Source organism: Schistocerca americana, chromosome 4 (genome assembly GCF_021461395.2).
Source record: "Schistocerca americana isolate TAMUIC-IGC-003095 chromosome 4, iqSchAmer2.1, whole genome shotgun sequence".
Taxonomy (NCBI): domain Eukaryota; kingdom Metazoa; phylum Arthropoda; class Insecta; order Orthoptera; family Acrididae; genus Schistocerca; species Schistocerca americana.
The window spans coordinates 610,057,782-610,072,948 of NC_060122.1; the positions used below are offsets into that span (position 1 = coordinate 610,057,782).

Consider the following 15,167-nt stretch of genomic DNA (forward strand, 5'->3'; position numbering starts at 1 on the left):
GCATATCGCCGTCATCAATCCTGTGCACTATATTGTTAGCGAATGTCTCTCGTGCAGCAATGGTAGCGGCGCTGAGGGGTTGCCGCGTTTGAATTTTGTATGGATAGATGTGTAAACTCTGGTGCATGAGACGATACGTGGACGTTGGCGTCATTTGGACCGCAGCTGCAACACGGCGAACGGAAACCCGAGGCCGCTGTTGGATCACCTGCTGCACCAGCTGCGTGTTGCCCTCTGTGGTTGCCGTACGCGGTCGCCCTACCTTTCCAGCACGTTCATCCGTCACGTTCCCAGTCCGTTGAAATTTTTCAAACATATCTTTTATTGTATCGCTTTTCGGTCCTTTGGTTACATTAAACCTCCGTTGAAAACTTCGTCTTGTTGCAACAACACTGTGTTCTAGGCGGTGGAATTCCAACACCAAAAAAATCCTCTGTTCTAAGGAATAAACCATGTTGTCTACAGCACACTTGCACGTTGTGAACAGCACACGCTTACAGCAGAAAGACGACGTACAGAATGGCGCACCCACAGACTGCGTTGTCTTCTATGTCTTTCACATCACTTGGAGCGCCATCTGTTGTTGAAAATTGTAACTACTGTAATTTCGAAAGTTTGTCCGCCTGAAAATGTACTGTTGTCCCAAGCATATTGCAACAAACGGTGTATTTCTATTGCTGCTCGTTTAGTTTTTATTGCCGTTTCAAATATACCGGTCATTTTTGAAACACCCTGTATGAATGTAGCGTTATATGGATAGATGAAATAGCTAACCCATCATTACCAGCCAGGGGACTGCTGACAGATCAAATCAGTCCAGCTTTAGCAGCCGAGAAGAGCGAACGTGCTAATGTTTCTCCGCCTGCAGCGCTAGCACGATCGCTTTGTTTACTTCCTCCGGCCGACACAAATGTGACGCCGTAGCTTGACAAGATCTGCAATTCTCATTTAGAAACGACTTTACTAGACCAAAAGCACTCGATGTCGAGCGCTTTTTAAAGGAGGAGACCAAGATCCAGACTGACGACATCGTCGGCATCCACTTTTCGATCGCAAGTAATATGGACTTCTTAACGACGCTACATTCGACAACGTTCTTCGAGAGACGAAACAAGGACTCCGATTCCGCCACTTTGACGGAAATGTTGGCACCGTACAAGAACACGTGGCAGAAAAGTGGACCAAATTTAAAACGTATCTAATCCTCAACGGAATACTCCAGGTGTGCACTGAACTCTGACGACACGTACCATCAAACTTACACATAAGAGCCTGCTGGACCATAGTAATTTATTATGGTCAGCCTAAAACGTGTTCCAGATACGGCAAGGAAGGTCACCTACGTTCTGAGTGCCTTCAGCGTTAGATCACACAACCTCCACCGCAGGACGTGGCATCTCCACCAATTTGACAATCCTCCCAGTAACTTATCCGGTGGCACTCAAGACATCTGCGTCTGTTCAAACACAACAGACCGACGTTGCAGTACCGGAACAACCCTCCGGAGACTAACGCCTGGTTGGTCAGTCAGCCTGGCCAGTAGCAGACCTCCGTACAAAGTAATCGATACCACTGAACACAGCAGGCACCACCGACAGCAGGATGGCTATCGATACACTTATTGTACCGACAGAAGCCTTTATGCCACAAAGGCGTGAATCAATGCTGTCGTCCAACACGGCAGGCCACGCACCAAAAAATGTTCAATGAAATGTCAAAAGCGACGCTGCAGAACCATGTCGGAACAGGGCAGCTCCCAGTCGCCGAAGGAAGAAAAATTGATCATGCAGGACGCCGACCAAGAGACTGACACCATTGCCACTGACTCCACTCCCGCAGAACGGACGGCAGGGCAGGCGCCGTCCATCTGCCAGTCCTCTGCAGCGAACAATGATCAACACGAAGGTTTCAGTGCAGGCTGTGAAGGAACTCAGTCCCTTCCTATCAACCACTACAACAGACTTCCGCCCCCACAGCGTGGGCTGAGGACACCGGGTCCGCAGCTCGTGGTCGTGCGGTAGCGTTCTCGCTTCCCGCGCCCGGTTTCCCGGGTTCGATTCCCGGCGGGGTCAGGGATTTTCTCTGCCTCGTGATGACTGGGTGTTGTGTAAAGTCCTTAGGTTAGTTAGGTTTAAGTAGTTCTAAGTTCTAGGGGACTGATGACCATAGATGTTAAGTCCCATAGTGCTCAGAGCCATTTGAACCATTTTTTTGAGGACACCGAGACCGAGCAGTATCTCGATTCGGGTCCTGCTGAGTGCCGCCAGAACATCCAGTCGGAAATCACAGGGAGGGCTGCAGTTGGCGGCGTGTGACGTCACTCGCTACGTCCGCTTCTTTCCACCATCATCGTGTATAACTCTGCCCAATCATTGTACTGCACGCTTACCGTTTGGCATCGATGAATGTCAACATGGTTAGCTCCCCTGCCAAGATCCAGTTCCCGAGAGAAACAACGCCACAGAAGACGACTTTGCAGTGTTGTGATGCCTGGTGGTCCCACAGAAAACGACGTGCCGATTTTAGTGCATAGCGACATCGAAGCCATCGACATCATATATCTCCCCTCCGCTCGAGAAGTAGCGGTCACGACACTCGACACCCGATTCATTAATCCTTACGCGCCATTGGGCACCACCAAACATTGCAACTGGATTAGGTTCTATCCGCTGACACCATCTCCCTTGTGCTAGGACGGTTTCAACACAGTGTCTTCACTGGTGATTTTAATTGCATCCTCCATACCAAGAACCAAATTCTGCACTACACGCCTTGTCCAGAAGCGAGTATAGTGATTCATGATCTTCACTTTTGCACACATGGGATAAGATACACAGCGAAAGCTCAGGACACACGCATCTTATCAGTTGTTCAGCGAGCCGACTGGATCGTATGTGTGTAACAATGTCTTAGGGAGTTTCCACAGAACCATGGCCTCTGGCCTTCTCTGATCACAGTGCCTGTACCTCCACGATGCATCTCCATTCTTAACAAGTCTGGCATACTAACGGCCTTTGAAAGATGGATATAACGCACTTCCAAGACCCGGATTGCCGTTGGCAAGTCGCCATACCGTGGGCCAATTGTGAATAATTTCACACCCGATATCTCTTGACTTTGGCGTGGTGGCTCTTCTGCACCAAACCGGCAATGCGCAAGATACTTATCCAGTTTGGTAAAGACGCAGCTGCGTGGCACTAGCAGACCCTGGACTCTTACTACACGGCTCTCAGGGACCTCGACGCCCTTCCTCATTGCCAGACAAACAACGAGAACGACACCAAAGGAAAGCCCACATGCTATCGTTGACGAAGCGCCAATTAGAAGGCGCCGTAGTCTGAACAGCCGCAGAAGTGCCAGCCAGGCACCACATTGTGGCGAACATGTTCCGACACTGCCGACAGTTGATCACACGCCCTTTGACGCGATACGGTTCCTCTTGTACGACCCAAGCAACCATAATGAAAGGAAAAGAACAGTAAATAACGAGCCTACAAAGGAAGCAGGTGATACACACTATCGACATGGCAACAGTGACGGCATTAATGGAGGAAGTCTCGGCTTCAGGAGTTGGGATAAGCCTTGGACGTAAGTGCTGTCAATAAGTCTCTTGGACCCGATGGATTATCAATCGACTTTTAGAGGACCTTCCGTGGCATCACGGTGCCTCGTTGGGTTACCGTGTTCCGTGAACTCACGTCCTCAAACTGCACTGTACCGCCTACGTTATTCGAAGGATTTCTCATACTAGCACCCAAGCCAGCGGTAGGGCAATCAGTCAGTGACTACTGGCCATTTACAATGTTGAACGCCAACTACAAGATTTTCGCCAGGCTTTTGGCAGGCCGCATTAAGAAGACATTGCCGAAGATCCTTGCCCCAGAATATACGTCACAGTGGGAAAATGCCAGCATACAAAAGGCCACCGGCGACTGCAGGTACTTAACAGCGATCTCGGCGTGCCGCCTGACAGCGGTGAATGTCTCCATCGATTTGTATCGGACCTTCGATAGAGTGCACTGTAACTATCTTCTACACGTGACGAATCATATGGATTTTCCCCCAGGGGTCATCGACACTTTGTGGCGCCTTCTGGTAGCTGCCAGCTCTCACGCCCAAGTAACTGATGGACGGTGGGCCAAATACCCATTACGAGGTCTCTCGAACAAGGTTAACTCCTTTTTACCTACCTTTATGCAATCGCACTCGAATCACTCCTCGGGGGTTTCAACACAGACTGTCTGGTATCACCCTGTGAGACATCAGCTTGCACTGTATGGCGTTCGCCGACGACCTCTACTGCTGGTTGGATCCTGCGATGAAGCATACTAAACTGGATCGATTTGTACGGACAGGCTATGGGTTAGTCTTATGAACATCAACAAGTCGGCAGTGCTGGATATTGGACGTAGTCTCGGGGATGGGCGCCGTCGTCCCCCTCCTGCCAGTTACTGAACATTTAGGAAGAATGTGAGTGGAATAGCCGAAGCAAACTATCGACTGTTACTACATATCGTAGGCGTGATTGTGCGCCAGGACGTCTGGAAACTTAGAGGTCGCGCGATCGAATTCCGGTCAGACCACGGAAATATTGTCTTCGTTTTAATCTAGCCTTCATCCGTCAACCAAGTGAGGAGTCATCAGGAACGACACATGTTTCGGAATCCACGTTAAACTGTTTGTCCCCTTTCCCTTGTTGGATAACTTCCGGGACACGCAAGTCGCCTAAGTGGTGTCCAATAGAGAGACTTTCATCCAACCATTGTGCCATACGATAATTTCTTCTTATCATTATTCCTGAATAAATTATATACTTCACATGTTTGTGTAAGCTGTGAATGCTACGAGGTGTAAATGGTCTCTTGTTACCACAGTTCTGCGCTCGAGTTATATTTGCTATACTTTGCAAGACAATGCAATATACTAATCACTCGTTGTGTTCCATGAACTGGTTGGAATATTACCGTTCAGGCCACAAGCCCATCCACATGGGCACGCCCTCATGCAACCGACAGAAAACCGTCCTGTTTTGAAGCTAGCTTGTAAGTTGTAGAACTCCTCGCCATTTTGTAGACTCTTAGTTTTCATGCTATTTTATCCTCCGAACGTTAGCTGTCAAATATAGAAATTGATACACGTAAAACATAATTGCTTGTTCAAAATGGTTCAAATGGCTCTGAGCACTATGCGACTTAACTTCTGAGGTCATCAGTCGCCTAGAACTTAGAACAGGAGGCAGGATTCGAACCTGCGACCGTAGCGGTCACGCGGTTCCAGACTGAAGCGCCTTTAACCGCACGGCCACACCGGCCGGTGCTAATTGCTTGTACTAACTTTTTTTTTGGAGGGGGGGGGGGGGTTATGAGCCCCTTGGCCGCCCACTTGACTGTTCAGCGCCTGTTCATTTCTTTCCACATCCAAGAAAACAATGTTGCAAAAAGTTGTTGAGGCTTTTATATCCACTTGTTGTCGTCTCAGGCTACACGGCCGACGTTTGTTTACTGATTTTTGTTACGTTTGCCAAAGTGAGTTATTGGTATTGTTAACGTCACCCTCCACCACTAGCAACTGGTTCAACAAAATTATTATAAGCAATTATTTAACACCTAAAGAGCTAGTATTATATGAGAAAGACAGTTTTTCACTCTGATTTACTGTTGCCGAAGCTGGCCTTCTGCCAGCAGTATGTCATTTATAACCCATGATGAGCAACGTGTCGTGGAGTAATTGACCATGATAAAAAATAGCTCAGACTTCCAAAAATGACCTGGAACTGGTATTTTGCACGGAACAAAAAACGGTTCACATGGCTCTGAGCACTATGGGACTTAACATCTGTGGTCATCAGTCCCCTAGAACTTAGAACTACTTAAACCTAACAAACCTAAGGACATCACACACATCAATGCCGGAGGCAGGATTCGAACCTGCGACCGTAGCGGTCACGCGGTTCCAGACTGAAGCGCGTAGAACCGCACGGCCACACCGGCCGGCGGAGTGCACGGAACACAATTGAGACAGTTGTCACCACTTGTTATAGAAACTGCATTTTTAAGTCAACAGAATGTTTTTTGTTTACATTGCGAGCGTGTTTTTGTTTCTCCTTTGGTGCATTGGGACCCTATATGGTGAACTCATGATTTCGGGAATAAATGGAACTTGTGAACCAGAAACTCCGAAGTTAGCAAGTGAGAGCGAAACAACAAGTTAATCTGTGTCTGTGTCTGTTTCTTGTCTGTCCCCTGAATATTGTGGGTGGACGTGACAACGTCGACAGATGGGGCTCGTAACCCGACACCTGCTGTTGAATATTTATCAATGAAGCGAGACCTAAGTGACCACGTGCTGTAGTTCTATAAGAAGAATACATTGGGAACTTTACAGGCCTACAGCCGTGTATAAGCATAAGGGATATCATCCCCACACAAATTCATAGTCAAAGTTCCACATGAAATAATTTAAACGAAACGACATATGGTATCATATTCATAGCTTGGCACACCACGGACGTACGGGGATAACTAGGGTTAGCTTCTTTTAAAAGTAGAATTTTAATAGTGTAAACCACGAACAGAACATTAACGTACTGGCATGAATGATATGAAAATAACACGATATATTGTTTACATAAAGCTAAGAGAACATTAATAGAGCAAAAACTGTATGTATAATGCAAAACGTAGTATGACATATTTTATAGAAGGAGCTGGCTTTGTGAGTTATCTGGGATAGTGGCGCACTGAGATTTTGGATCGCCTACAAGCAACGTAACAAATTGTCATAAGCAGTATCAGTAATAATGCTAAATATTTCACATGCGTTTATGGGATCGTCTTGTTGTAAGGAGAATAAAAGAAGTACTCACTTTTGGCAGCAGTGTACCACTGTCACAAAGAAAATGGAAATAGTGAGCTATCAACACTCACGGTGAAAGTAAATGCCCCTCCACTGTGCATTAGACGTCAGTATGCGACTCAGAAACTAGAGTGGTTAGTTGAATTGTTATGTGACAGTATAAGTTTTGATCATATTTAAATGTTGCCAGGCCTGAAAACAGTTACACGAATGCAGCGCCATGTACTTATTATTTGCGAATTGTTTTAGTTCAGTAGTCTGACTATGAGTGAAAGCAAACAACAGTGCTGAGACTTTCAAAGCGGTAGTCCAAATATGGAAGATGAAGAACGGAGTGGTAGGTCCAAGATCAAGACATATGAAATCTTGTAACAGTTGAACGAAAACTGCGATCTGAGCGATGGTGGACGATCATTGCTTTAGCTAATGAATTTCCTCGAGTTGGACGCTTTACTATTTACAAGAATGTCACGGAACTGCTCGGATCTCATAGATTATGTGCGAGATGAGCACCAAAAATGTTTACCAAGATCAAGGTTCAGTGTTTCTGTTGGGAACGTATCGACCATCCACTCTACAGACAAAGCTCGCACCCAGCCAGTATTATAGCCGAGTGCCTAAAGGGCCAGGAAAGTAAACGCGATAAAAAAAATGGTAGCGTCGCTGCCTTCAGTGAGAAAGGAGTCGCATTCGATGCCCCGTAAGTCCTCAGACTTTTTCTGGGATGGAAGATCTGGTACGGGCTCTATTCGGCCAAATCTGAAGCTGCTTGAATAAGGAAGCAGCGGCATCACCAGGATCCATCTCCTGGCGTTAACAGTTGGTGGGGTTGTTGACTTGATGATCCCATGTCCCACGATCACAGATCGCTTCTCGAACTGCCCTGTAGGCAGCAGTTGGCTAGTCAGTGGTGTTTACTTTGAGGTTTCGGGGAAGTAGAGACGAATATTAAAGTGCTATAGAACATACAAAATTTATTGGAAATGTAATTTTTTTTACAAACACATTAAGTAACTTCTCCCACTTGTGTATGAAAGATTATATCCTCCATATGCCCACCCATACGTTCACAAACATCTGGTGGGGTACTGTTAATAACCCTTTTAATTTCATCCTTCAATTGCTGAATTGTTTGTGGTTTATTCGCGTACACTTTTGATTTCACAAATCCCCACAAAAAAAGAAAAAAGGTCACAAAGTGTTAAGATCGTATGATCCGGCAGGCCATTCCTGGTTGCCAAGCAAAGACATAATTTTGAGGAAACTTTTCCTTCAGCAGAGCTATCGTTTCACGGGATGTGTGAATTCTCGCGTTGGAACCAAAAATCGTCATTTTTTTTGCCAATAAGAGGGAAAACCCAATCAGAAAGCATGTTTTGGTAACGGTCGCCGTTCACAGTTCCTCACCATTTTCAAAACAACTGGCCAGAACGCACACCACACAGTCGTGCGTTGTGGGTGCATTTCATTTTCCACAGTCACTCGAGGATTCTGCTTACTGACGTACACAAAAAGGTGAAAGTGCGCCTCATCTGAGAAAATTATTTTTTTTGTGAAGTTCTCGTTCTCCGCCAAGATCCACTGAGCAAATCGACGTCTCCTTCCATAATCTGCAGGCTTCAACTCCTGTGTAAGATGAATCTTGTACGCATGCATTTTCAGATCTTTTGAAAGGAAATCGTGCAGTGTACTTGGTGATAAATTCAATTGTTGAGCTCGTCGACGAACCGATCTTCACATTGTCACGCATTATAGCAATGTTTTCTTGCGTTCTAACTGAACACGATCGTCCTGTTTTCTTAACATTTGAGACAGGACCCGTGGTGTCAAAACTTCCGGTTCAACTTCCGAACTGATGGTTGGAGCATCATTATGTCCGAGTGTCACATGCAGTGCGCGAACGGTTGCCGTGGGACTTTCACTGGTTTTGTTTTCACAGTTTTTGTTAGGACTTGGATAGTTCGTTCAGCTGTCATCTGCTCCATGACGAAAATAAACAGCAAACAACAATGCTCAAAACACAAAAGCTATCAGGCTACTAATGGGAAGGATCGCAGATAACAAACATGAAAAAACACGGCTACCATCCGTCATGTGACAAAATAGCGCAAAATTCAAATTCGTCCTTACTTCCTGGACACGCGCTACTAGAAACAATGGTTTGGTGGTAAACGGTTTCACCTTGACGATGATCGCTAGATCACTGTCGTCAGCTGCTTCAGTTTCTGACAAGTACGCAGAGAACTTCATCTATGTGGACAGGTTGGAAAAGCTAGTGCAAGACCATGAACAGTACTTGGAACCGAACGGAGATTACATAGAGTACCGAAACATTCAATACTCAATAACCATTCAAACTGCCATAAAATTATAACAAATAAAAAAGTCTAGAATGATGAGGTGTTTCCGCATAAACGCATGAAGGTACTTTACTCGCTACTGCCGGTTTCTACGTCCATCTTCAGGTTTATCTATCAAGAATACAAATTACTGTGTGAAGCTTTTGAAATGGTAGAAATACAGAACCATAGTGTTGACACTTAACTAAAAACAATGACAAGTACTCACAATGGTTATATTTTCATAATGAAGATGGACAATTACAAGAGTCCCAGCATTCGGGAAGTTATCCTAAGTTATAAATCAAATCATATTGGCGGATTGTCGTATTAAATTGAGTTCACCCAAAAGATGTTTGTTAAAATGTACAAAGCATGACTGCTGAATGAACCAGGCCTAGCAAAAGCGGGATAAAAACAAATAATGAATAGGTCACTACTTTAAATGGGGATGAAATGCTAGAATTTCGCTTAAGTCTAGGGATAGCACTATGAATACACGGGAAATATCACCTAAAAAATAATACTCTAGTATGGAACCGAAACGTCGAGAACGGAAAAAATTTGAAAATTAGCTTACCGGATAACACCCCTTAGGGTATATTACAGGATCTGGTAGACAGTAGCTGTAGATGACCTACTTTCGACTTCACGCATTGATGTGTATTCTAGGCAGACAAACCTGAAGGCACGTCTATACTGACGTTACACCAGAAGTTGCGAAAAATGGAACTTGATACAGCTATGCGGCCTTTGGAAACACCTCATCATTCTTGCTCGACGTTTTTAATTGTTAAAATTATTATCATAATTTGGATGGTTACTTAGTGTTGAACGCTATTCATCATCTGGATTTGCAGCTCCTTGTGGTTACGTGTTTACCGTGTTTGCAGTTAAAATTGTTGGATGTAAGGTCCGCCAGTTATGCAAAATACCCTATTTTCCACGTTTACAAACATGTTTCAGCACCTCTGTGCCATGAGTGGGTTTCTGTTTTATTTAACCTGTAATGTAAACATTTTTACTAAATGATTACAAAATTATGTGGATATTTAGTTCAAACGACAATTCGTCTCTTTTTGTTAGTACCTTCACACTCAGTTTGCATGGTTTTTCAGGACCACTTGTGTATTATTTATTACAGGTAGCTTGCCATCTGCAACCAAACGATGTTGATGAGAAAATTTGTTTGGAATTAACCTAGCATTTTATAATCTAAACGTAATTTAGTTTGTCGCGATATTTCACGCCTATATTGGTTTCTACTTTCGTTTTTGTGTGGCAGGCCCTTTTATTCTCAGCATCATGGTGGGGTATTGTTAAGCATACGTAAACATAACACGCATTTTCACCAGATAAGGTCGTAAAAGCACTTTGCGCTTCACCAAAACACACTGTAATTGTGGTTGTTGTGTGTACCAGCCCAGTCCGTGTTCATTTGTTCACCAGTGAGTTTGACGCCAAATTTGAATTTTGTTTACATTTTATCTTTGTGTGTGTGTGTGTGTGTGTGTGTGTGTGTGTGTGTGTGTGTGTGTAGACGTTTCAGCTGTTTGTGTTGTCTTTATTGTAAAGTTCCCTTAACGTGTTAAATAGTGTGCCCTTGCAGAGTGTAGTGTACTAATTCATGACCTGTTTTCCTTCTGCTATTGCCTTCTGTATGTAGAAGTTTTCCTCAATGGTCAGTTTGCTGTATAGGCTGTGGCTGGGTTTTAGTATTCTTAAGTCTGATTCTATTGTAGCTGGGTGGTGATTGTGGGGTATTATTAGGTGGTCACAATCATTACCCAACTACAATGGATACAGACTTAACTATACTAAACCCCAGTCACAGCCTATACAGCAAACTAGCCAAAACTTCCACATACAGAAGGCAATAGCAAAAGGAAAACAGGTCATAAGTGTATACACTACACTCTGCAAGGGCACACTATTAAGCATGTTAAAGGAATTTACAAAAAAATACAAGTCTACACCCACAAGTCTACACACACACACACACACAAAGATAAAATGTAAACAAAATTCAAATTTGGCGTCAAACTCACCGGTGAACAAATGAACACTGACTGGGCTGTGACACACAACAGCCACGATTACAGTGTGTTTTGGTGAAGTGTTAAGTGCTTTTACGATCTTATTTGGTGAAAATGCGCGTTAAGTTTACGTGTGCTTCACAGTACCTCACCATGATGCTGAGAATAAAAGGGCCTGCCACACAAACTAAATTACGTTTAGAGCATAAAATGATAGGTTAACTCCCTACAAAATTTCTCATCAACATCGTTTGGTTGCAGGTGACAGGCTACCTGTAATAAATAATACAAAAGTTGTCCTGAAAAACCACGCAAACTGAGTGTGAAGGCACACACAAAAAGAAACGAACTGTTGTTTGAACTAAATATCGACACAATTTTGTAATCATTTAGCAAAAATGTTCACATTACAGATTAAATAAAACAGAATCCCACTGATGATGGCACAGGGGTATTGAAACATGTTTATGAACGTGGAAAAAACGGTGTTTTCCACAACTGCTGGACCTTACATCCATCAAGGTTCGAATGTTTTTGGTTTTATTCACAATGCCTCTAAGCTGTAGTTGCTCTCACCTTAAAGTTCTTTATATTGTAGTGGATTTGTAGGAAACTGAAACAAGCAATCGAAAATTGTTCTAACGAATATATTTTTTATGGCCCTTACATTTGGAATGCCCCACGTATTTTGCACGGGTCATCTCCATAATTCTAAAGGCAGGTGACGTACTGATACTGACGATAGCTATGTGCCTTTACTAGGGAAACTGAAGTTGGAAAAAGAGTGAAGGTCGTTTCGGCGTAAATGTAGCTGAAAATTCGTCACTTGCTGTATTTCTTCACGTATTCTTTGTAACACCTTATCTTAGGTGTTCTGAGACGTGCATTATGAGAACGAATGCACATGAGTAGAGAGACGTATGTGAGAGAAACAAATTGGAATACGAACACTACGGCTTCGGCCGGGTATGAACACGTATTGTGCGCGACGGAGAAAATATACGAGTACAACTAATGAAACGTCTCATGGAGTACTGAATCGGTATTTCGATTTTCGTGAAACACCTGCCAGTCGCAATCAATAACGAATAAAAATGATTTGTAACAACCCTGCTGATAACGTAAGCGAATTGCAACGCTAATAGTTTGTATGTGCCAGTTTTCTAAGTATGTTATAGTGTGATCATGAGGTTTTGAGGAAACTACCTAATGTCCGTCACAGTTATGAATTTTTCCGTGATTTTTATTTTATTTATGGCAAATGTATGTGGATGACTAAGTGAATAATGTCTCTCCAATCGCAGTTTTATTGCAGATGAGGGTGTTATCTACTACGAAGAATTATCTGATATAATAATTCTTAGTTAGGTTTAAACAAACATTCAGGATTACGTAATTGTCGACAGCTGACTCTAAATATGGAGAAACATAATGAAGTGCAATTCATAAAACGAAAAATGTAGTAACTTGTATCTGACTGTGTTATTAATGAGACATAACTACTATATCAGACATGTTTTACCAATACTAATGTGTGGGAACAATAAGTAGAACGTTTAAATTAGACCAAGTCGAGGGTAAAACTAATGGCACGCTTCGATATCTTGGCGGGACACTGAGAAAACCCTCGGACGTACAGTAACAATAATGCCTATAGAACGTAGCGCTCCTTTATGGTTAAACCAATGAGCACGTTCTCACACTTCATCACCGTAAGGTTTTAATTGCCAAACGCTTCTTTTTCAATTCTTCATTGTATGTTCCCGCCAAAGGAATCCCAAAGGTATAGCCTCTTAGAGATAAATTAAAACTGAAAATAAAAATTTACCGGCGAACGAAATTACAGCATCAGGTGCTATAAACCAAACAATTCACTTTTCATTAACGATACTACCACAAATCCATCTAGCGGTCTCGATTACAGAACTCACTCTTGCTACGGAACTTGGCTAGTGAAAGTGACTTACCCTTCTGGGCAGCAGCAACCATAGGCCTTTTATTTTCTTCATCTTCTGCCATCATGAAGCTTAGAATTCATATTACACATAATTTACCAGAACATATTAAGTTTTCAGAAAAAAGTAGCGCGCTTTACAATGTTTAGAATGTAGCCTCGGCGAAAATTATTATCGTTTTAAACGGGGCACCTCTTCCTGTTCTTCTCCTATTCAGCGTACTGTATCCATATTGCAACATATAAACAACCTCTGTACAGAGAGCTTAGGAGCACAATCCTCCGATATTGTTACTGAGGTCCGACTCAGACACAGCTATCAACATTCTGTTTAACTAAATCATTTTAGGGATACCGCCATTTGGTTATCAGTTGTATGTTATGTTGGCTGTTAATAGTCCAAGAAATAAATGTTTTCACTCCATTAAATAAGAGTTTAACCGATGAGCTGTCAATAGATGTAATAATTTCAACAAAACGAAAAATTCTGCCCCGTATCATCTCCATTAATCTGATTGGAAATCTGAAAATTATATTTGCTTATTAACTTGTTGTGGTACGATGAGATCCAAGCAATACAAGCACAGTACGTGGTGGTAGTGGACTGTGGAGAAAAAGTATAAAGTTTACTCATCTCGATTAGTGTACTTGCGAAACACTCTCACTAGTAATGTCATTCATAAGCGTAGAATTATATTGCGGAAAATGTGTGAAGTGAAAGTATTCCCTAAAGTAAATACCCTTGTCGTTAAGGCAGACTACCACACAGATAAACAAATATGACGCTGAGGTACATATTTTGAAAAAAAAAAGAAATGCTGTGAAACTGACAATGATAATGAGATCTTGATGTACTCGTTTTTCAGTATAATCTACTTTTAATAAGGAAAATAAAACGCACTGACGATGCAGCAGAGCCGAAATATGTGTGCTATGCATACATCTGCCCAAGAAGTGCGTTCAAAAGTTCCTTAGGTGATTCAGACGTTTGTCATATTGGCGGGCCAGTTCTATTTACTTAGAGAATGTGTACTTGGACTCTGGATTCTCTCTTTTCTGTTCCATATGTTGAGTTCTTGTTTGCGATTTATGGTGTTTGGTAAACAATACACACATAAAACAATACGTAGCGGAAAATTGGAGCTATAATATTTGCAGAAGCTATAGTGAAATTTCTCAGAGTGATATGTACTCGACGGATTTATGTAGATAAATTAAAGGACCTATCTCACTCTTAGGTGAAAATGAAAGCACTGCAGTTTCATAGGGCGCTATTATAAATTTCAAACGACAAATGTGCAAGTCATTCATAAATCTACTACGATGAATTAATGCAGCAGCACAATTTGCATAGATGTAAACGTAGAATCGAAAATTTGATAAACATGTGTAATTATTTTTTGTAATTGTGTTTTATATTTTTTTGTGTAACAATTTATTTACATATTATGCGCTTTTATTTCTGCATGTTAGCAGTGCAAACCATGTGCCTTTCTCGTCATTCCGAAAGCGTATGCGTTAGAGCATAGTGTCCATGGAGGTAAAAAAAGAAGGCGGATGGCACTATACCCTTACGCTCATGAATTGTGTGGGTAATGCTCGTCTCATGACGATTTCCGCAAACGTGATATCATTTTGTCATCACGCACAGTATTCACGACCACATAATCGGATGTCGACTTTGTGCCAAGGTAGAATATGAATACTGTTGTATTGCTCCTCGATTCACTCGCAGCAATTTAATCTGTTCTCTTAGTTTCCTGCCTAACCACATACTCGGAAATCGCTAAATATTTATTTCATCGTTCGTTCTCAGATCAGACTCAATGTAAATAATATCCAATATTGCACAACATACTTGTATTATATTCATAAGAAACAAACCTAACATGTTAACAATGCTAACTTGACAAAAATGTATTTAATAGGATGTGAACCAACAACTTTTGACTGTAGAAACCACGACATTGTTCATTACTTAAC

General features: G+C 42.6%; 1 protein-coding gene across 1 annotated transcript in view; it reads right to left on the bottom strand.

Annotated features, from left to right (window-relative positions):
* The window catches only part of LOC124613647 (outer dense fiber protein 3-like protein 1), a 92,470-nt gene extending 79,221 nt beyond the window's left edge, over nt 1-13,249 (bottom strand). Inside the window, exon 1 of the mRNA XM_047142362.1 lies at nt 13,198-13,249. Coding sequence (XP_046998318.1) covers nt 13,198-13,249 — 52 coding nt within the window. The remainder of the gene's footprint in view (nt 1-13,197) is intronic.
* Nucleotides 13,250-15,167: the final 1,918 nt, after the last annotated feature.